Source organism: Dermacentor andersoni, chromosome 2 (genome assembly GCF_023375885.2).
Source record: "Dermacentor andersoni chromosome 2, qqDerAnde1_hic_scaffold, whole genome shotgun sequence".
Taxonomy (NCBI): Eukaryota; Metazoa; Arthropoda; class Arachnida; order Ixodida; family Ixodidae; genus Dermacentor; species Dermacentor andersoni.
The window spans coordinates 130,276,088-130,300,294 of record NC_092815.1 but is presented as its reverse complement, the minus strand read 5'-3'; the positions used below and the strand labels follow the sequence as shown (position 1 = coordinate 130,300,294).

Sequence of the window (24,207 nt, the reverse complement as noted above, 5' to 3'; positions counted from 1 at the left end):
CAGAAGAAAAAGAAACGAACGCTGGGAGTACATCACCTCTGAAAAAAAAAAAGAACACATTTAGTGGAGTCAATATGCCTTTACAAATTGGGATCACTGCAGTATGTGTTTTGCTAGACACAGTCACCTTCTTTTCTTGTTAGCGCTAACAGAGACCATGTTGCTCGAGTATGGGATCTTTGCCTCCCTTTAGCAGCAGCATACTGCACTATCACCTGTCACAGTCTCCTGTGGGGACGACAACACTAGATGCCATGTTCCAGCTCCCAGTTGAGAAGCGGCATCATTCGGGAACGGGGAACGTGGTTTTGCAAAGGTCTCGCTGTTACGGCTGCAGTGTCAGCCACACATGCACCGAAATGTTGCACACCTTGCCGCGCGGAGAACTGCGCAAAAGCTGAAGTGCCGCTGTTGTGGCCTCTGCGATAGGACTGGCGTGTGCTATCGCAGAGGCCACAGCTGCCATTCTGCCTCGCCCTGAAGCATGCTGGATACACACCTTGAAAGCATTGTTACCCTAGCGTGGTTTAAGGACAATGTGTTGGCGTGCTAGTTGGTGCGAATCCATAATTACTTTGTTTAGCGCAAAACAACGTACACAAGAAAGATGATAGGACAAGGCGTGCTGCAAGTTTTTAGATCTGCAGCTATCCTTACAAACAGGTCACGCCTGTTGGATGTACTCGCCACGTGCACGTAAGAAACTTTTACCATATGCATCTGCGCACTCAAAGATAGTGAAACGCGCCATTGCTTTGATGTGTCTAGAATCTTCATTAATGAAATCGTGTTATCACTCTGCGAACCAGAGTTTCATTGCACAGTTAAATAGGCTTCAGGCTGCGGGTTACCGAAGTGTGGTGGTGACGTCAGTCTCAGAGGTATTGCTTCAGAAACTGAAAGGGAAGCGGCACAAAAGTAACTGTATTACACAAAAGAAGAGGCCTGAAGTTGTGCCGTATTGCGATAGAGTGGCTCACAATCTAAAGAATGTTGCCACCAGATACCGAATTCCGGTAGTGTTTTCTGCTCCTCAGAAACTGTCAATGTTGTGCAGCTGTATTTCCAAAACAAGTAAAAAACCATATTGTGAAAAGAACCACGTGAAGTTTGTAGATTGCAACGTCGGTACGGTATATAAGATTCCATTGTCATGTGGCAAAGTGTATGTAGGGCGGTCAGGCCGCTGGGTTAACGAGCACCTTAGAGAACATGAGCGATTCATACCAACAAGCACAGGTTCCCATTTGGCTCAACATTGCAGAATATGCAAGTGCAAAGCCATGTTTTGTGATACTACGATTTTGACAAAGAGCCGTGATACCACCGCCCGAGAGTTACGGAAGCATTCTTCATACAGTCATTGTGGTCACAGTGCATTAGTGTGCCTTCTTTAACCTTGTACAGTGCTGAATATGGTTTCTTTTAATTCTGTCGCATGAGTGCACTCTTGTGATCGAATGTTGGTGGTTCCTGCACATGGGTGCTCACTGAAAAAGAAAAAGAAAAAAGACAAGCGACTTGTCCTGTCGTCTTTCTTGTGTCCATTGTTTTGCACTAAACAAAGTAATTATGCTTTAAGAAGTTGAAAGCAAGTGACCTTCCTTGCTGCTTTTGAAATGTGCGCATGGCACTCGCTCGTCTCGGTGGTCGTATCTTTGTCACTGTTAGACTGGAGCGAGGGGGCAGTTCAGTCACAATTCCGTGCTTCAAAACTTCACATGCTCTCCCTTTTCACTGCAATCGGTTTTGAAGTGTTCGTTGTAATAGTATGGCACTGTCGAAAACATTCATTATATGTAGGCGCACTTTCATTAGGCAGGGTTGAAAAATTGTAAGTGCAGTGAAATGTGGTCATTATAACTGACAAATCGTTATATCTGGGATCGTTATAAGTAGGTTCGACTGTAGTACAAGCTGTTGGACACGAAATGAAAGCAAACAGATAGGAAAACTTAGAGTGCCGTGTCTTCTGCAGCTATTCACTTTATTGGCCCATTTTACATCTGTAAGATAATCTTCATAATTGCCTTATTTCTCTTTCCGCAGAACCCAGATGGTTCACTGGCTCAAGCAGCCATGATGCAGTCTGCACTTGCCAAAGAGCGCCGAGAGCAAAAACAGCAACAGAGAGAAGCAGAAATGGACTCTATTCCTGCAGGCCTAAACAAACACTGGATTGACCCCATGCCTGATGGTTAGTGTCACCTTGCCTGGGAAACCAATTTTCCGTCACTTAAAGCAGTCTAATGAGAGGAAGGAACGTCAAAGCATTTGTGCAGCATATGTGGTATTCAGGCAAACATTTAATGTTTCTGGGTGAGCATGTGAGCGAGAGCCTTATTCCACCTTATTTGGTTTCACCAAGCAGGTCTTTAATGAACAAGTGCAGCAAGTAGAGCCCATGGCTGGGACAATGTCTGTTGGACACGGCAACGCTGTGCGCTGCAAGGACACCTCCCCCCTTAAGTACCATACTTAAATAATGAACGCACTTTCTTTCCCCAAAAATTTGTGCGAAGTTGTGGGGGGTGTTCATTATGCAAAGTAAAATTTTGAGCGATTTTTGTTCCGCAGCAACTTGTAAAGAGTATTAGACACATGGTACAATTCGGCATTCGATATGGCTTTTGACGCGCCAGATCAGAGGTGTTTTGCTGTGCCATAGCACTGCATCAGATGCCTGGCATGCAAGAAAAATAGGAGACACACTGTACGATTCGGTGTCCGATGCACCGGAACGGTAGCCGGATCTGAGGCATTTTGCCTCAGATCCGGATCGGACGCCCGGTGGATCGGATCGGACGCCCGGTGCGTGACAAAAGTAGGAGCCACACAGTACCATTCAGTGTCTGATATGGCATTGAAACCACTGGAATTGAAGCTAGAATTAGAGCCAGATGCAGGATGTTTTGCCATGTATGCTTGCCATCCAATTCAGCACTATGGCACGAGAAAGAGCTTTGGATCCGGCTCCCGTACCAGCACCTCAGACACCGTATGAGATGCCAAATCATACAGTCTTTCTCCTACTTCGTGGCAGCAAGTTCGAGGTGCAGTCGTTATGTAAGGAAAACGAAAAAAACATGCTTTCTAAATGGAAAAGGGGGGGGGGTTGCATTCATTATGAAAGCAAATACAATAATAAAAACCATGCCCGCTCTCTGATGTTGTCTTCTTGTGCAAGCCATTCATACTGCTCCAGAAGAAGTTGACATTCTTGCCACATCATTGGACAGACGTTAACTAAGTGCAGCTGTGGTAAGCTGCTGTAGGGGGCTGAGTGAGCGAATCACACATGTGTCTGCCTATTGCTAGATGCAGCTAGCATTGCACCAAATTTTCTGCCCTAGTCTCTCCTTGAACTGCAGGGACCGTGTGAATGAATTTTCACTGTGCAGACAAGCATTACATGACACCAATCGTGGGAACTAATTGCCGCCTGCAATGGCGAATGACTGTCTTTGGCAGCCAACAGTATAACTGCAGGCAGAAAAGAGGTGCAGAGTTTAAGGGAAGGCACACAGGGAAAATGACTCTCCTATGGGCAGGGCCAGCAGAAGATTCAGTCGCAATGTCTATATGTATGCGTCAATCTTGTCAAAGGGACCTGGCCAAATTCAGTGGCTCTTAATGACCCTGCAAATTAGTGAGGGCTTACAGTGAAGAAAGTTGCACCACTAAACTGTGTGTTTTCGTACCTTGTATGTCTAGCAACATTATTCCCTTCGGTGCCATGAACGAGCCGAGTTCGTCTGCACGTTTATTGTAAAAATGGCCTGTGACAAGCTCGGCTTGGTGAAAGTGCTTTTTGTTCTCTTTGCACTTTCTTATTTTCTTGTCAGCAATGCATTTTATTTTCTTGTATACTGCTGTTAAAATTCACTTATCAATCGGTTATAATAAACGTAAAATATTATCTACATTGTTTTTCATAAAGGATTCTATGTTAAGTTATTTGACCATTTTTTGTCAGAGTTCAGGATAATAGCGTGGCATCGAAGGTGCTATGTTTCTGAACTTACGGTGTTGACATTTGCGTCTTGTCCCACTTTAATACTAAAGACCAACTCTATGCAAAGATTTATCTTTCCACCAGACCCTACGTCAGCAACACATATTATGTGCGATTTGTGGGATGTCATTATGTGGGATAATTGCTCTGCTGTCCATTTTTTTTTTTTTTTTAGTATAAAACAAGAAAAACCTACACCCTAAAGTTAGGAAAGAAAAGCATCTTGCTTTTTCTCAGCTGGGTCGTGTGGAGACTTACTGAGAGTGTTTTGGCCTACTATTCCTCTTCGCAGCGGATGGACGGACACTGGCCGCCAATATGCGGGGCATTGGTCTGGTAACCCAGGAGCTGCCAGAGTGGAAGAAGCATGTGACCGGTGGTGCCAAGGCCTCCTATGGCAAGAAGACACAGCTTACCATCCTGGAGCAGAGGCAGTCGCTGCCCATCTACAAGCTCAAGGACGAACTTGTCAAGGTCAGCCTTCAGTCACTGTCGACTGACCTTTTGAGACGGAATAATTTTGCAGCAACAGGTATCTTCACAGGAGAAAGAGAAAAAAAGAGAAATAACTTTATTTAAAACGAAAAAGTCAATACAGTGGAATCTCGATAATACGAATCTCGCGGGGTCACGAAAAATATTCGTATTAGCCGAATTTCGTATCATCGAAACAATTAAAGCTAGCTAAATTAAAGAGTCAGGGGTGAACTCATTCAGGCACACGTGCGTAAAAAGCATTTAGTATTTCTTGAAGAAAAAGTCTCTAATGTCCTTCTGCCTCCTTTTCTTTGTCAGGTAACTTTGCAGACTTTTTTCAAATCCATAAAGACGCGTGCATGTGTCGTCGCTGATTTCATCCGCGGCCATAGCACGCCTCAGAACTTCGAGCGCGTGCAGTGTTTCAGCCGCCGGTGGTGGACCTTCGCCATCGCCCACGTCTAACACAAAGAAAGCGATCCGAAGCACAGCAGCTACTCCGTCCGATGGCACGCGGAAAAGGAGGACAAGCACAAAAGCAATAAAAGCGCCACTGCTTCAAACTCTTCGCGCTCAGTCGCAGCCTCTGCGCTGTCCGGCGCCACGCCCGCGCCTCCGCGCCAGAAGAGAAAGGGAGAAACCGTGTGACTGTGCACTGTTCTCTTTCACGGCTGTCAGTGGGGCGGCATTTATTAAGGCGAAAGCTTTGGCTCATGCTCGCGGTCGCGTCCGTCTGTACGCTGGAATCGTGCCAACTGTGGCCTATCCTCCGTGCAGCGGCGCAACAGCTCCTCCCTTCCTTAGCAACCGGTGCGCCAGTGGGGGGCGCCGCTGTGCATAGCAACCGTGACGTCACACAGTAGCGGTAGAATGAGCGGGCGCGCGTCGGCTATGCGTCGGCGGTGGCAGCTGCACCGGCTGCACCGGCTGCACCGCCGCTCCTTCGCCAGACGTCTCGTTGTGGTCGAGTGAGTGAGGGGCATGGCTGCAAAGCGGCCCAGTTATTCCACGCCACCCGGTTCGGGGAAGCGGCAGCACACGCTGCATTCCCACAACACGAAACGCCAGAAGAACAAGGAGCGAATGCATGTGCGACGACAGAACATGTCACCAGATGCGAAAGGAAGGGAGGCAGAACGGAAACGCTAACAGCGACTAATTAGATTGCCGGGTACCAAAGGCAGAGAAGCAGAATGAAAGTGGCAGCAGCGACAAGTGATATCGCTGAACACCAAAGCGAATGAACTGGAGCGCAGACGGCAGCAGCGTCTGGCTTTCGCCAAGCACACTTTAGAATTTCCAGTGTCTTCGGTAATTTTCGTATCAACCAACGTGGGTCGAAAATTGATTCGTAACAACCGTTCTCTAGCACATCACAAAGTAATAAGGCTCGGCCGGGACCACAGAGAAATTAATGTCATCCGGAAATTCGTATTAGCCGTGATCGTATCATCGAGATTCTACTGTACAGGGAGCCGGTGCTCCTGCGCCAGGGAGGAGCCCTCAGTCCAAGGCCCCTGCAGCCTTGGCCGTCTTCTGGACCTGCCACGCCAGCTTTTGCCAGTCACACGGGTCCAAGCTGGACAGCGCAGCTTCCCACTTTAACGTGCACAGTGCACTTGATAGGCTTAAAGGCTAAGATTGCTTTAATGGGGGGACCTGGGCTTCGAGCGAAATTTTTATTGCTATTGGTACTAGAGGAATGAAATTTCCAGGTATTAGGTAATTTAATGTGCTAGTTGTAAATATGCAGTTAGTTTTTCTCTACATAATAAAACCATCTTGTACAATTCTTTCCATTTCAAATTTTGGGGATGACTGGCAAAAATGGCCAGGGAGAGACATTTTTGAAAAGTTGGAAAAACTAATCACCATGTGAGAATTTTATTCTCCTCGGTGCGAAACATTTGGCAGGGAAGCAAGCCAGAAAATATGCTCTTTCGAATGAGACCACTATGGCAGGGCTCTGATAAACGATTTTGGAGTAGTGAATGGCAAGAATGGGCCATTTTCAGCACATTTATGGGCAAATTTAAGCATTTCTTAGGGATTAAGATAGCTTCTTTTTTTTTCCTCAAGGACACATCAGTTTAAGCTAGTTTCCTTTTTTTTTAGCAAATGTGTCATCATGTGTAGATTAGAAGAATGACAGATATTAAAAATTGATTTTTTTAGTGATACAGTTAAACCTCGATATAACAAACTTCAATATAACGAAATTCTCGATATAACGAAGTATAACCTCTTATTCATAGAACACCATGTATTTAGAACACCAATATAACGAAGTGTGTTTGTATGCGATTTCAGTATAACGAAATTTCACTGCCACCGCAAAGGAATGCCAAGGCAATAAATAGACACTTCAGCGGATGCAGATGGTCAAATGATTGAATTACAAGTGGCTGCTTGCAAATGCACCTCTCAAATCGCACGCTGCTGCAGCGCAACAAGAGCGACCACCCAAGTGGAGCCGCATCATGTTCTGTGTAAAGTCCAAGTGCGATAAGATCCTGTTGCCCCCCCCCCCTCCCCCCCTGCACACTTTGTGCTTGAGGTGCGAGTGAAAGTGTGCGAGGGTGAGAAAGAAAGATGGTCGCTTCACACACGGATGCCGCCTCCCCACACGAGCAAAGGGAAAGAGGGGGAGGGGACCGAGCTTGTGGTAACACGATCAAGCACGCGTGAGGGGGGGGGAGGAGTGGGGAGGTTAAGTTGGCGCAAGTCTTGATTTCTGGTGCGCTTCTCGGCCGTGGCTACACATGGCTGTAAGCGCACCTGAGCACATACGCTACCATGCACCTTGCTTTAGATGTAATCTGCTGTGTGTGCAAAGAGTAGGCATGTGCAGACGGCGTGGTACCATGTAAGCTCTCTTTCCGCGTGTTTAGTATCGGAGGTTGCGTAATCTCGAATTTCAGTGACCCATTGGAACAAGAGGCAGACATCATTCGCTGCCCGCTGCCCGCACTCTTCCTGATAGCGATGTCCCAGTGCATGCGACGCTATCAGCCGCGGGGGCAGAGTGCACGCAAAAGCGTGGCTGGCTTCACTTAATTCATACCGTCGAGAAGATATCGTTGACGTGCGTGGCATGAAACCGTATCATTTTTTGCCGACTCCCAAATTTATCAAAATGAATTGTTTTCCCATTAAAATTTGCTTTTTTCTATTGCCCGATAATTCGGAAAACTCTGTGGCCCCTTTGCGTGCAAGAAAAATCTATCGGCGGCTGATAAAAGGTTGCATTTCAGTAGAACCTAATTTCAATATAATGAAGTAATTTGCCGATTTTACCGACTTCGTTTTATCGAGGTTTAACTGCATTTTTGTCTGCAAAAGCCAGGTCCCCCTAAGGAGTATCAACGGAAAAATTTTCTATCTCCCTTTTTATTAGAGATGGCAAATTCCAACTTTATTGAATACGAATAGCAAGGATAGAATATTGAATCGAACTTCAAATAGTCAAGCACAAATGCACAATTATTTGCTGCAGGAACTCTTTATTTCAGTATAATTAGTACCACCCTTGTGCTGACTAGTATAAAAAAAGTGTCAGCTAACTATGATGGACAAAGGATCACTTTTAAAACCAATATTGCTAACTATAATTAAGAAGCTGCACAAATAGTTTGTCAGCAACTTTAGAGGTTGTTGAAAAGGAGCTTTAGATAAAGAATGGCTGCTGTGTGACCAAGTTTAGAAAAAATTAAGTTATTTACGAAAAAAGATTAATTGCTAGAAAAAAATATTAAGCTGGTAAAAGACGTTTGTGTGTGAACAACATTCGACTGTTCTGAAATATTTGGGTATTATAATATATTCGAAAATACCGAATAGTTCTTGTTGAATTATGAATATGAATGCAGTCGAATCTCGTTAATTCGAACACGCCTAATTTGAACTTCCGGTTTATTCGAACTGGCGCCATGGTCCTGTCAGAGTTATGTGTATTTCAATGGGCAAATACACCTGGTAATTCGAACGCATAAGCATTTCCGGTGGTTAATTCGAAGATACCGCGCTTTGACAATGCTCTCAGCAGCACAGCATTTCCGACCATGCGTGGCACTTCCGACCAGCATTGCCCTGACCCTGCCACAAAGGAAAGGCTTTCGAGAAACCCCTCAACATCACGCAGAAAAAAAAAATGTGCGAGGAATACCACCCTCTCTCGAATGGCAATATCGTCGTTTCTGCATTGCGCCATAATGCCCCAGCCCCACTAACGGCAAGACGTGCACTGCGGTGCGGAAGGAATCGGTCCTGGGCCGATTTTTCGTGGCTCGCCGCAGCGGCAAGCAAGCTGCGAGTGGAGGAGACCAATAAGAGTGGCCTCTACAGAGATGTACATGTGGGAAACTGGTACCATGCAAACCCGCCCGATCGCTCTATTCGTACTCGAGTCTGGTTCAGCCTGACCACTTGTTTCGCACTATCATCTGTTTGGATCAGCTCTCACTCTCGCTTGTTTTGGTTGGCTTGGTTGGTCTGGTTTGCGCTTGTTTCTTTACAATGATGCGTCTAAACCGAGGTGTTCCAATGGAAAAGTTGTTGGAGACGATGCGTCGTATCCGATTGTGTACGACAAGACAAACCCTGAATACAAGGACATGAAGGCGAAACCCAGTATCTCATTCTCCTTGTCTTTTGAATGTGGTGACACCTCAACAGAAGGGAACACACCAACATGATTATGATCAGCAGCAACGACTTTGTCATCTTGATAAGACATGACTCGCATTAAGAATGCAGGATGAAGAAGGTAAACACAGTGCTGATCTGTCAACAGACAAAGGAAAAAACACGCAAGCACGCAGAAGGAAACAGCAGGGGAGACTCAGTCCAGCCTCGGTAACTCTGCTGCTTTGGTGGCAGTAGGTGGCAGAGGTAATTAACGCCATCCAGCAAGCTAGTGGGAAAACAAATTCGCTTCCCTCCTGCCCTTCCTCACAATTATGCTCCCCTCACCCTTCCTCTGAAGTCCCTCGTAACTCCCTCATCTTCGACGGTCTCTGCGCTGGCGCCACCCGCCCTGCCGGCCTGGCACCAGCTTAGCCCGCTCCTTGAAGTTTTGTTTTCTGCCGTTATCAGGTGGCAAGTGAGCGTTGGCCAGCTTGGGCAGTTTTGTGGTCATCGGTCACGGTGTGCCTGCGCACCACAATTTGCATCATTCGTGCATCATGCTAGGGTGCATCAATACTTAAAAAACAAGTCCTTCTTTTAATTCGAACAAATTTTCGGCCCCCTTCGAGTTCGAATTATCGAGATACGACTGTTGTTAGTGTGTAGTATTCGATTCGTATTCGAAACTTTGAATATTCACCCACCCTTACTATTCATGCTTTATTAGATAGCTGCCAACTTCGTAACGACGGTATGGTGCCAGAATTTCTCAAGTGCACTAAAGATCATTAATATAATATCGTATTTTAAGCGACAAGTTTAGCAGAGCTTCATTGTAGTGCAATGAATTGCATTCACCAGGATGTCTCGTTACACCACGAAAATTGGAGGCAGGGTTCACGAAGTATTAAAACAGTTGACACATGCACAGTCATCCTGGTGTGACAACACCACGTCCTGCAGTAGTTGCAAACCACACAGTGGCCCTGTTGCCAAAAGCTGGGCATGTGCCACATCAACCATTCTTTTCTCTCTGTGCTTCACATCTGACACGAGGTGGTAGGCTTGACTTTTTTGTGTTGCTTCTGTCAGAACGCACCGTGCCCTTTCACCTCCTCTCACCTTATTATCCGGCCTTTCTGCAGGACAGTCGCAGTGCTGTGGCAACCAGTGCAGCACCCACATGTCAGTGACATCACATGACCACAACCCCTGATATGTGTGATATGTTGAGGACCTTAGCTGAATCACTAGTTAAAAACTCAATAACTGAATTTTTTGTTAATTAGTCAATTATGCATTTCAATTTCTTGTGCAAGTAATGTCTGCCTCTTCTAGTAGACCAGCTCAAAGACTAGAATTGTCTATCTTCCACAGGCAATTTTTAAAAAAATTTTGAAAGTGTTTGCTGAAACACCTAATAAATAGTGCCTGTTTTGAATTTCTCAAATTAGAAGATAATACAAATTCATGGTTTGTTGCAAAGTAGAGGAATTGAGGCTTCATACTACTGCTGTGTAGTTGGCAGCTATCTGATAATGCAAAAAAGAAATATACGATAACGGTCTATCAGTACTTCTCATGGAGCTGGCTGTCTTAAAAAAGAAGTTATGTGTTTGAATGCAGAATGCATGTAGGGAACATGTATACATTAGAGAGTTTTAGTGTGTCTGGTATTCGAGTAAATGCGAGTGGATTGGGCGCTTTACCAGATGAGCATAGGCGCAAATGTAAACGGCCTGCACAGCATAGCCACCTGGTGGTGCAGAGCTCAATCGGATAAACAGCTAATATTGCAGTAACCAAGTGTATTTTACTTCGCTGCTAGTGTAAATCTTAGGCAGCATCATGATTACGCCACTGCTGAAAATTTACACCAGCAGCAAAGTACTTGGTTACTACAATATTAGCTCTGTGTTTGTCCACTTGAGCTTTGCAGCCACCAGGTAGCTGTGCTGTGCAGGCCTTCACGTTTGTGCCTCCGCTCATCCTTTAAAACGCCCGGTACATTTGGGTTTACCCAAATGCAGGGCACACTAAACCTCTCTATTAATACAGGTTTTGTGTTTACTGCAGCTGACTTCTGTTAATCTGACTCGATTTAATTTGATATTTCGGTTAATTCGATCCCGACCGAAGGTCCCGGCCGGTGCCTGTACATGACGTAGTAGTTCTGCGGAAACCCGCAAGGTGGAGAGAAGTAATGAATAAAGGAAAAATCAGACATCCACCCGTTCGTAGCAATTGCTACAAAGGAAACCCATACAGGTTCCTTGAAAGAAAAGCCTCAGAGTTGAAGAAACATTCGTCCTGCCAACATTTATATGTGCCCGAACCTCCGTTATTTCGATTTCAATATTGGCCTTTGCCGAATAATCCGAACTTGACTGATTAACTTTGCCGCAACACAGCCGTGCTATGCGGTGAAGCGTACCAAGAATAGGAAGAATATACTGTCACGGGACATAGTAGGCGTTCCTCAATTATAAAGGCGAGCACATGCCATCTCTGATCACAGTATGGGCATCTAGACGCCTAATCAGCATACTGGTAGCTGTTCAGAGCTGTTTGTGACATCGCTGCGGCGATTTTAGCCCTTATGTCGTCCTCCATGCGTGTCTCGTATATGAGACCGTTAACGAGGCATAGTACCAATAAGCAGAGAAAAACCATATGTGTTTTGGGAAAGCTAGCGAAAAGGAAAGTGGTAAGATGAAAAAAACTCTGAAAGTCGAAGGGATGTTTAAATGCAACAAAAGAGCGGGAGTCTATGTAAAACTCTGAAGGCCTGCCAGCAAGCGTATTAGGCGTCTTGGTGTTTGTACTGTTACCAGAGATGGCGCATGTAGGTGCGTAAATTGAGAACCACGTGCTGTGTCCCGTAATAGTTGCACCTTTTCCTGTTTAGTATGCTCCACCGCATAACATAGTTGTATTGCAGCGCAGCTAACTTTTCAGCTATGGCAAATACTGCGTAATGAATCAACAGTGCATTTTTTCTTCCGTTTGTCTAATTCGACCCGCCGAATAATTCGACCAGTTTCGGCGGTCCCGTCAGGATCGAATTAACGAAAGTCAACTGTATGATGTACAAAATATGGGGTTGTTCTGTAGATGGCGCTATGCTAAATTTCTTGTCACAGAAACAACTGACCCAGTGGCTGTCTTCTGCTGGTAAAGCTACTTAAAAGCCTTCCAACAGGGTCACTATGTGATTTGTGGGCTGTCATGCATGGTAAAGCTTTTTTTTTTTTTTAATGTGTAATTCCTTGCCTTATTCTTGGCACTTTGCGATAGATAGGTTCCTGTGTTATCTCGATTTAAGAAAGATAAAATAAGTTGTAGGAATCGAACAACCTCTGCCGTTGATCACAGTAGCCAGGTTCTCTAACCATTAGCCTCGATAGCACGCATGCTTCTCTCGTTTTCAAAGTCAGCCAGCTTCTTGAAACACTTTGTGCGGGCACCTCATGCCACTATGTCGTCTTCTTCCCTTGCGACAGCTTGCGCTTTGAGGCACAAGCTGCCTTGAGCTTGTGCTTTGACTGTTACACTGCACTATATCCAGGACTGGCCTACTTTGCCCACTACTTTCCTCCTGGCAGCTTTCACTACACGCTGTACAGACTTCATGATCACCCAAGCTTTATTAAGCTGTAACATTTCATCGCCAAAGTGCAAGTTCCATCGTCGTTTTAACCACATGAAATAGCCATATGTATGTACAGTTGTATAACATGTATTCGCTAATGAGGTCACAATCTGTGTTCCTCTCACTTGTGCTCATCCACTACCTATCTAGAACCTACCAATCGCCATGTTGTAGGCTTGCACCGAACAGCCAGCATAGAAACCATGCCATTGCTATCATATGATCGTCTACAACGTGGTTGTTGTCGTGCTGCTTGTGAAGGTTGTGGGAGCGTTCCCCACTTGTGGCAAGTTGTTTTTTCATTCCCTTTCATTTCCATTAATTTATTGTTTATTCATTTCGTTTATTAAGCACAAGTAATTTCCCCTGTGTTATCCTTGGTGTCAGTGTTTGTTGGCTTCTTATGATAGGCCCTGGCTTGTTACACATTGAATTGTTTTATGCTTTTTAAAAAATCCAAGATTCACGGGACAGCAGGCAAATTAAATTTTGTTGTACCGCAGACAAGGTGCCATGTCTGCATGCTGATTCATGTTTGTGCTCTGTTGCCACCCACAGGCCGTGATGGATAACCAGATCCTGATCGTCATTGGTGAAACTGGCTCGGGGAAGACCACACAGATCACCCAGTACTTGGCAGAAGCAGGCTTCACAACCAGGGGAAAGATTGGCTGCACACAGCCAAGGCGTGTGGCTGCCATGTCGGTGGCCAAGAGAGTGGCCGAAGAATTTGGCTGCAGGCTGGGACAGGAGGTGAGCTGTGGTTCCCTTACCTTGAGCATGAGAAAGCAAGGGCAACCAAAAACCTGAGATTTGTTTGGACTAACCATAATATTTAATTACCCCTGTAGGAGTTATTACAGATCGGCTGTACCTTTACTGTACACTTTCTAGTCTTTTCCATCCTGTGGGCCAGGCATGTACGTAGACAAGTGTCTCATCACAAGCTTTACATGGCAGGGCTGTTGTTAGAAATCACTGTCTGCTGTCATATCAAGTGCAGTACATACAAGTAGATAGCAATAACAGTTTTGCTCATAATATGAGTTGATCTCTGGCCTGCAATGCCCTGTTTTCGGCCACATGTTATTTTCAGCGAATGGGGACTGGGGCGATGGTTTCAGAGTTGCTATTCTTCTTGTGTGTTTGTAGAGAGGCATCATGCCAGAGACGCATTGTATATTGGCGTGCACTGTGTTCCTTCAGGCCTTAAATACAGTAGAACCTCATTGATAGGATCTCGTTCAGTGAGAGGCGCTGTGAACGAGATCCTCTCGATGTCTGGGCAAAGGGCAAGTGTGTGCGTTCACCGCAACATGCGTTGACTAGCTTGAATGAAGACAATGCAAGCTTATACAAGCTCATGAATGCGGCCCAAGCTTTCGAAAGATGCTTTCATTTTCAGGATGCGGGACTAGCCCCAGACATGTCGACGGGCGGCAGCATTTCTGCGCAGTTATAAGATAGCGTGCTTGGCACTATGCCAAGAATGCCGTCGCTCACAGACACCAATGCATATTCCGCCAATCATGCAAAATTGAAGGTATTGCCGAAATTGATAATCTGAGAATATGGCACACCCCTTTTTGGCCACTTGTGCAATAAATTAACTTATTTTCATGTGAATCTAGAATTTCAGACTCCCTGTAATTTGGATGTTTTGGCAGTCCCCGTCAACTCCCAAATTATCAGTCAGCGACTGTACTCGATAATAGGCGATAATGAGAAATGTGCTGCTGTTCCCTGCTGCAGGCGGCGTGAAGTGAGCGTCATGTTTCGCTCTGACGGTATCAAGGCATCGTATTCTGGCGCTGCCCACCAGCTCAATTTCGTAATGGTTTCCCATCGCAGCATTAAAATGACAAAACACGTCCCAGATCATTGGGGTTCCGCTAGTTTGAAGTGCATTGGTGTCTTGCATCACAATGATTCTCACCGAGTGCGCATGTCAAAATTTCCCGTCAAAAATGTTCCGCCTGAAGAAGCTGCTGACACAGGCCGAATTTGAAGAGTGCGAATGTAACTTTGCCACTGCTGAAAAAGAGACCACGCGCATCTCGGAACTGCTCGTGCCCCCACCAGATTGGCACACGTCAGTGTCTCGTACTGCAATAATTCACGCAACACCTTACATTACGTAGCTGACAACTAAACACACTTTTTTGTGTGATCTTGGATTGTACGTTTTTCTGGTTAGTGTGCTTTTTCCTCTGTTTTTTTTTTCTTTTTTCTCCATAATGTATGAACAAAGTTCTACTGTACACGCCGAATGGCCTGGTATTATAATTTCCCTACATGCCATTACACTGGAAATCACAAATTTCCAAGATGCTGTCATCTTTTACCAAGATGAAACTTGCAGGGTTAGCTCTATATGCGTGGAACGCTTCAATGCAGGCATGATTTGTAAAAGACAGATTGCTCATTTAAGTTGTGCATTACATGGAAAACGCTTGTTCATTCAAATGTATTACATCAGAGATTTTTGACTGTTTTACTGGATCAGGGCGCCACCTGGTTGCAAACAGGAAAAAATAAAGGCAGTATGGTTTTACATTATTCATAAGGACATTTATAGTTCAGTGCTATTCATGTTGGCACTTATCTCGTATACGTCTTGCATGTCGATTCTCTTTTTTCTTTATTGCCCTCAATATGTACTGACTAACCAACAAGAAACCATGTTCTTATCTGGTTCCTCGTTTCCTATTTCAGGTTGGCTACACGATTCGGTTTGAAGACTGTACCAGCCCAGAGACACAAATCAAGTACATGACAGATGGTATGCTGCTGCGAGAATGCCTGATCGATCTGGATTTACTTTCCTACTCCATCATCATGTTGGATGAGGCCCACGAGAGAACTATACACACCGACGTCTTGTTCGGCCTCCTAAAGAATGTACGTGCTAATTGTCTGTTTCTTCGATGTGTCGTCACCTCTCTGCTCCAGAAAGATGTGCTTGTCGTTTTGGAAGATGCTGTTATGTTCAAAAATCATGCATTAGTTGACATTGCTAGCCCGTTCTTGCACGACATTAGCAATGTAACAAAGTCACTTAGTGAGAGTAAATGAAACTCGCATGGCACTCTATGGTGATCAGAACCCATCATTAGGAAGTGCAGCTGCTTAAAATGTTTTTTCGCATATTTCCTATGCCTTGCACTCATCTTTCTCATTTTCATTTTTATTTGCTCATTGCAGGCAGTCAAGAAAAGGCCGCAGCTAAAGCTGATCGTTACATCAGCAACTCTGGATGCCGTGAAGTTCTCACAGTATTTTTTTGAAGCGGTACGTGACACTTCTACATTTTTCTCAGCTGCATTGTTAGATACGATTTGTTGAACGCCACGTTGTTGCTTGCCTGTTTGTAGTAGGCTGGAAGAAACACGAGTTTTAGCTTTGATTTTGTTTTGTCCAGCATGCGTCATTTTACTTGACATGGCTTCTGAAAGTGGGACATGTGTGCAGGGATCTGCTTTAACGGTGCAACAACCTCTGTCAGAAATCCGCAGGCTTGCTTCCATATTGAAATAAGCTGTCCATGGTCTGTGCTGAATAGTGTGTACTGGCCATAATGATCATGCAGTGGCGTGCAAGGCAGTTGTGAAAAAGAATGAAAATTTGAGCAGAACACTCATGCTTTCTTTCTCATGCTGGCATCTGAAAAACGTTCTTTTTTTAATTTTTGTTAAAGTTTTATGTAATCAGTTGTCATTGGTTCTTGTTTGAATCAACATTCATTGTAGAGGATCACAATGAAACACACTCTTGGGTCAGCATGTGTCCCCATGCTTGAGTGAACAGAGAGAGCTTTGCTCAAGGCTATTGCCTAGCTTCTGTAGATTAAGACTTGGCAGATAATTTGAACTATTCTGTTAGTTCGGGCATAGAGAGAAACTCCTGCAAATTCAAACTCCAAAACTATGCAACGGTTATTTCGAACAATATTTCTCACTCCCATGGACCGCTGTTTGGACAAACTTGAGCCAAAGGCAAAGGTTAGATTTGTCACTAGGAAAGATGCTCGAGCAGCCGAGACCGAACTGAAGCAAGTATAGTGGCATGACCCCTTCTTTTCCATCCAGAAGTAGGAAGGATCTCCCAGCGTGCACTTGATCACATTGCTACGCTGATCGATTTCTGTAGGCACGGTAATGAAAGAGTGCGTTCCTTAGTTCGAACTCCGTTTGGTCAAAGTAAATTTCCAGTATCCTTGAAGGTCGAATTAACGAGATTATGCTGGAGGAACCATAGGCATACATTTGACTTGCTTTACATCATGTGCATGACACCACTGCAGCCAGAGATGTTGCATTGGTCTGTCTCCTCTGACCGCACTTTTAAAAAAAAAATGTGAAGCATGTTCTAAACTTTTTCCTTATCCTTTGTTCTTGCTCTAAACGAACAAATGGTGCATGCTGCCTGTTGTTCAGTGTTGGCCAAAGACACTTAGAAGGAAACTGTGCTCAGTACCGGATTTCAGCAAGAAAATAATTTGTTTCTGGTATGTTGCCTGTAGGCAGCACTCTGCTATGAAGGGTATTAAAGTGAATTCATTTATTTGTACGAGTTCACTTTATGTGATTTATGAGTTGATATTGAGTTAATTTTTTTTATGTCTGTGGCCTTTCATATTTTGCATGTCTAAGTGAAAAGGAGCAGCCGGCACCAACTAAAGGTGCCAATATCTCGTAAGCATCATATATTAAAAAAAATAAAGATAAAAGAAACACAAGCCCTATGAAGGACAGCATATGGCAGGGGAATAACGAGTTCTTCATATCATAACTTGATCTATGTCCTTTTGAAACAGCCCATTTTCACCATTCCGGGAAGGACCTTTCCTGTCGAAATCCTGTACACAAAGGAGCCAGAGACTGACTACCTGGATGCCTCGCTTATCACAGTAATGCAGATCCATCTGACAGAACCTCCTGGTTAGTGTCTAAAATTTGCATGCTTAGCATACCTGTCACGTTCAGAATTAAAGCTTAAATCTGTCACTAGGATTATTTGGTTACAGCTAACACCTCCCAGTATGCTTAAAGCTTTAAAGCTGCTTTCCAATCCAGTGTGATAGCTTGTGGTATCGCCATAATTTGAAATTATAGGGATGCATGAATCAGCCTACGACAGTGCACTTGTATCGTTGGTTATCAAAAGCAACGAAATGCAGAACTGAAGTAGGGATATCACTGGCAGCTGTTACATTTAAGGGTAGACCTTAGTTGTATATATACTATATGTATTGCCTGGACTTCCCCATATTAGGTAGAAACCAATTTGTTGCAGAAGGTTAGAAGAAGTTAGTGAGTACAGTGTCATTAGTACCCATGCATACATTAATTTTTATTTTGCCACATTGGCCAATTTGGAACTGATATTGGAGGTGCTCTAATTTGTTGCGTTTGAATTAGCCTACTGAAGTACAGTAAAACCTCGTTGAACTGTGCCCGCTTAAACAGTAGTTTTGTTTTAAAAGTAGTTAAGTCAAATCCTTGACTCAGCGGCCATTGAACATAATGTGTTTAGTATCCGCATAAACCGTACCAGCTTATGCATACGTATCGGTTAACACATAGTGTTTCCACTTTTCGCCGCTCAAACACGGCAGTGCGTCGTCTCCATCAGGCGGCCTGGCAGAACAACAAGCCTCAGAGATCAGAACAGCGGCGTCCAAGCGCCCTGTGCATTTGTGCGTGAAGCCACATAAACATCAACGTCATTTTGGCGCCATGCCAGAGAGGACTCACGTCATGACGAAGCTCGGATAAAAAAGACGCTGGGTGCTCAGCATAGAAGAAAAATTAGACATTATTCAGGCTATCGAACGTGACACGAAGAAGTTGGTGCTGGCACGCAGCATGAGTCTACTGTTGACTACGGTGTGTGGCATTTGGAATGCGAAGAAGTTGCTCGGCAGTGCAGCTGCGACCGCGAAGAGATGTCGGCTACGAGGTTTGACTTTTCATCATTGTTGCCTCTGTTGTTGTCAAAGTGTTGCCTAGCGACAGTGATAAGGATGACACGGAAAGCGACAGCACGGGTGGTTCAGGCCCGACAGTGGCAGAAGCTGCGCATTATGTCAGCCTCATAAATGCAATCCTCGCAACGAGAACAGCACCCGACAATTAAAAGGTGCCCCGCGACTTCTGCAATGCTACCGCGCCTGTGCACGGAGAATATGCAACGCCAATGAGGAATCTGCCATGCGAGTGTTTGCCGAGAAGAGTGGGCTGGCTAAAAAAGATGGCGCGCAGCTTCAGTAAGTTTGAGGCTGCTGTCATCGCTGCTAGGCCACAGCGGCATCAAACGAAAATAACACTTTCGTTGCACAAAGTAAATAGATACTCTACGTTTTTTCCCCTTTCATCGCACTCTCTCCAAGTTCCGTTTTTGACAGATGAGTTGGCGATCTCATGCTATTTCGGTTAAGCAGTACTAGCATTTAGTATATGCTTTTTCCGAGCTCCGGCCAACTACGGTTTAACGAGGTTTCACTGTACATTGGTGAGTGTTTATACTACCCAAGAACAAGTAAGTGTAAAAGAACTAAAGCGGTGGTTTCAGATGTGAACGTGTTTCTTAGAATTTTACTCCCTGATCCCTCATTTCCTCACTTTCTTTCCACAGGTGACATTTTGCTCTTTCTCACGGGTCAAGAAGAAATCGACACGGCCTGTGAGATTCTGTATGAGCGGATGAAGTCCCTTGGACCTGACGTCCCTGAACTTATTATTCTGCCTGTATACTCTGCACTGCCGAGTGAAATGCAAACCAGGATATTTGAACCTGCAACTCCAGGCTCCAGAAAGGTGATCTTTCATTTGAAAGTTTTGTTTGGCACAGGTTAAACTTTGTACTGTGAATCTTATTTCTTGTTTATGTTGTTTTAATATGGAAAGAGTTGATAACTTCTTTGAAAACTGTTGCTGTGGTAAGTAACGTGACTTCGGCAGGATTTTGCTTACTACAGTCTGCCCATATATGTTGTGGAATGTTGCTGATTTTGTTATCTGATTGTGATTGTGTCAACTTTTGCACCGTGAACGAGACTTATTCGTATTGGTGAATTGTAGCAACATAAGGTACTTTTCCTGTATGAACGCACACCAAAAATATATAAATTTCCATGTGTAAGCACAGCAAACTCTGCCGCGTGATGCGTCTTCATGGCAGTCACCGGCACTTTGCCATGAAACTGCGCCACAGTCTATAGCGAGCAGTGATGAGTGAAGCAATGAATTGAACATATAAAACGGAATTATTTTCGGAGCTTTGCATTGTTAGAGTTGTGGGTTATGTACGCAAGGGAGTTATAGTTTACATGAAAAGATGGCATCCACTTGTAACTATTTTCGTGCTCTAGCTGAATCTGTATTTCCACTGGTGAAATATATCAACATCGAATTTCTCGTGACAAGCTGTGCTCATTGGTCACAGGTCAAAGGGGCACTAAAGGTAAACATGAAGTCATGATTTTCCTAAGGCAGATACGGTGCCTGACTTCATCTAAAGAGATGTGTGCATAATTTTAATGCATTGCTTCGAATATTTCATGCAGCCGATGCTGTGCCAAACAGTGCAAGTCTTGCTGCACATAATATTGGCTAGGTTTCCCTACCACTGCATTGCACTTTGGTGCAGAAGTGTGACTTCCTTGGTTTGCATTCATTTCTTTCATTTGCAGGTCGTTATTGCTACCAACATTGCCGAGACATCACTGACTATCGATGGAATCTATTATGTTGTGGACCCAGGCTTTGTCAAGCAAAATGTCTACAACCCAAAAACTGGCATGGATTCTCTTGTTGTCACACCAATCTCACAGGTATGAAGGTCTCATATACACTGCAGTAAATCCTTGTTTCGACTGTCAGTTATCCAGAAAGGATAACTGACAGTCAAACTCAGGCTTGCATGAGGTCTCAACTTAAATATATATCATTGTGTGGCACCAAAGCACTAGTTGAATTGAAGGTATTTGGCCATTTCGGAGTGGGTTTGCAGCAGTAAAGAAGGAGTAATGTGAATACTTTTAGGCCACCACAGCAGTAGCCGTCATAAAATCATTGCAGTCAGGAGCCGAAAGGCAGCGGCAGGGGGGGAAAAAAAAAAAGAAATCTGAACTTTACGAAACATAGCAGCATTTTCAGGTCAATGCAAGGTTATACTACTACTTTCCATAAAGGTGCATTACTTCAAATGTGCAATCACCACCATACGTGTACTGAGTCTTGTTTCCACTTCCATACATGCAGTCAATACTCATTATAACAGAGTGTGGTAATCCAGCGAGAAAGGTTCGTCATATCTGGAGTCCATTCTATCCAAAATTAGGGTTGTTGTATGTTGTGAAATGGCAAAACTTCGCATATGCCGCTGTCTAAAACGTAAGCAATCGCAAGAAAGATAAAAAAAATCGAAATTGCAATAAATAACTATTGATAGATGGGTTTATGCGATAATTGTGCAACCACGGAGCACGACATCTTCCTGTTCGCCATTTTCTGGATGCTGGTTGCTGACAAATGGCAGTTTTCCCGTACTAGAGCACATTTGCATCTGCACAACGGCAAGATTTACGGCCAGCATAACGGTGGGAAGCCAGCTGGCCAGTGCTGCCATGCTGGCCACCCAGCTCGAGCGTATCACCGCTGACAATGACACAAACGTTGGCTGCAGTTTGTTCTCCACACAAATCAGTGGCCGATAGTAAAAACCGATGTCTTAATTTTATTTTTCGCAACATGCGACGACCACTGTCAAATCTGTAGCATAAACAAGAGCCGTGCTGTGAGGCAATTTCAACTTAGTGTCCTCATCTGACCTTAGCTACAAAGCATGCCGAGACGGCTCAACCGCATCATACGCCTCACCATCTGGAAGCTGCAAATAGCAGCATGTCTTTTTTGTGCAAAATGAGGTAATCAGAAACAAAGTGTTCTCGAAACAATAACTTTGTCTATTTCTTTTTCTTTCTTTTTTTTTAGCACGGTATGCTACAGCCTTGCTTCGAAGCTGTTAGGCCTCTCGGCACCCTCGGCATGTGTCCATGCCCAACAGTGCTGACAACAGTGGTCCACTTGTGTGGTTGACACGAAAACTCTCCACCAGTAGGGCGTTGCACAGCACGCCGTTGTTGTGCGAAGCTTGCTGCTAGTGTATTCATGTCTTAAGAAAAGGTGCATTTTCGTAAGTTCCACAAGCGGCCGGAAATAGTTGCGTGCAGTGCACTGCAACATGCACACATCATGGCAGCAAAATACAATGTATTTACACCATTAGGGAAAATTTATGCAAACATTTGTCTGTTGTAGCCGGATTCATTAAAAGTGGAATTGGTTGTATTGATAATATAGGCAGACATTAAGTAAGATGAATAGTCTGTTTTATACAAAACTATGTTGTATATGGATCCATTGTACCGTGCATGGACTGTATACAGAGATGACCAGAGGAGGGTTAAGCCAATTGATCACACTCATTTACTTTGAAATTACATTAGCTCCATGCTTTCTGATGGAGCCAAAGAATCAATCTGGCCATTGCTTCATAGCCGCAGCCATCTTGCACCTACATGAAACAAGGCGGGGATGGCTATCAGTTTTCTAGCTACTGTCTGTTCCTGTGTTAACCCAGCAATAGTGTGCCAGTATGGGTATAAAACTTCAAGCTCCCCATTTACTATTTTTGGGACTGCTTAATTATTCATGCCTAATTGAGGCAACTAGATTGCCACAATTATCATTCTTTTCACAATAATTAAGAACCAGACACATGTTTGAATGTTTTCAGCCAACTGCTTTAAGTGCCCATATGACTAAAATTGTTGTTTCATCCTTTTTCTGTCAATGCATTCTCTTTCTGTCGATGCCCCACAGGCCCAGGCCAAGCAGCGGGCTGGTCGGGCTGGCCGCACAGGGCCAGGCAAGACGTACCGTCTGTACACAGAGCGAGCCTACCGAGACGAGATGCTAACGACACCCGTGCCAGAGATACAGCGAACAAACCTGGCCTCCACTGTGCTCCAGCTAAAGGCTATGGGCATCAATGATCTCCTCTCGTTTGACTTCATGGACGCTCCTCCCACTGAGGTAGGCCTGCACTTTGGCTAGGCTGCTGCTTATAAGCAAACAAAAGTGTTGAGGGGCCCTTTCCATAATCCCAATGTGGCAAGGACACGTAGCATAGCAAAGTCGACTGTTCGGCTAGCTGGTAACACATTTTGAATGTTGTGCTGAGCGGAATAATTGCACAAGGGGAGAGACACAGCAAAAAGGACTGGCGCTTTGAGCATCTGTCCTATCTACCTCGCCTCTCTACTTGCAATTTTTCCACTCAGCTCAACACAAACCACAGATGATGACACAGGCCACCACCACTCTTAGAAAGGGTCTTATGCTGGCGGTCACCTGTAGGGCATCATGGCGTTTAGTGGTCATGATTGCTGTAACTTGTGTCCTTGTGTACACTGTATGGCTGACTTACTTTGGCACAGTGTCTTTAAAGCTGCTCTGCAACAGTTTCGTGTACAGTCGAACCTTGATCGTATAGCAAAATAAATCTAAAATATTTCTTGCCGATATCAACGTGTAACAAATATATGCTTATAAGGAATATTGTTTATAACAAAGGTATTTTAATGTAGGATGTGACTTTATTATGAGGTTTAGCTGTAATAACTATGAAACTAGTTTTTCAGTATGTAAGGTTTCTGGAACGGTTAATTACAGTGCAGTCCACTTATAACGATATTGAGAAAGACGAAAGATATGATCGTTATAACCGATGATCGCTATATCTAGACTGCAATTATAAAAAAAAAAATTCGGAACATACCTTTGCAGCTCCGAACTCGAATTCGCTACTTGCTCTAAAGAATAGATGTAAGAAGTAGGCCGTGAAAAACAAACTTTATTTCTAGTGCCCATGACCGTGTCAAGGGTTAGGCGCGCCGAAATAGTCCGAAATCTGCACTTGCTTTTGCGGCAGCTTCAGCTTCACAACTGCAGTGTGCATGGATTCCAGCTGCTGCACGAACACTGGCGGCAATCCTTTAGCATGCATAAAATCAATTAAGGAGTCGATCGATGACAGTGCACTTTGCGTGGACATCGTGGTCGTGGTCAAGGAGCCACTGTCAATCTCGTTGTCACGTCGCTGCTGCCGTCGCCACCGTCGCACAACTTTGCCGTCTGTCGAGACAGCACATCTTCGGCGATCGCCTCGTCGGTGACCTCATCGCAGAACGAGGCAGCACTGTCTGCAGTCAAAAACTCCTCCATCGACGCACCACCTGTGTCACCAGTAGGAACAAGCTCCCAGAGCTCGGTTATGTCAGCGGCTTCCACCGTGTTGGTCTCAGTGGGTTGGGGAAGTTCGTCTTGACACACAAAGCCCGCCTTTTTGAAGCAGTTGTATATGGTTGACT

General features: G+C 44.6%; 1 protein-coding gene across 1 annotated transcript in view; it reads left to right on the top strand.

Annotated features, from left to right (window-relative positions):
- Positions 1–24,207, top strand: part of pea (ATP-dependent RNA helicase pea) — a 68,444-nt gene that overhangs the window by 30,521 nt on the left and 13,716 nt on the right. Inside the window, exons 12-20 of the mRNA XM_050187589.3 lie at positions 2,050–2,197; positions 4,308–4,489; positions 13,329–13,523; positions 15,486–15,671; positions 15,975–16,061; positions 17,587–17,710; positions 19,407–19,588; positions 20,464–20,604; positions 22,658–22,870. Of these exons, the coding sequence (XP_050043546.2) occupies positions 2,050–2,197; positions 4,308–4,489; positions 13,329–13,523; positions 15,486–15,671; positions 15,975–16,061; positions 17,587–17,710; positions 19,407–19,588; positions 20,464–20,604; positions 22,658–22,870 (1,458 nt within the window). The remainder of the gene's footprint in view (positions 1–2,049; positions 2,198–4,307; positions 4,490–13,328; positions 13,524–15,485; positions 15,672–15,974; positions 16,062–17,586; positions 17,711–19,406; positions 19,589–20,463; positions 20,605–22,657; positions 22,871–24,207) is intronic.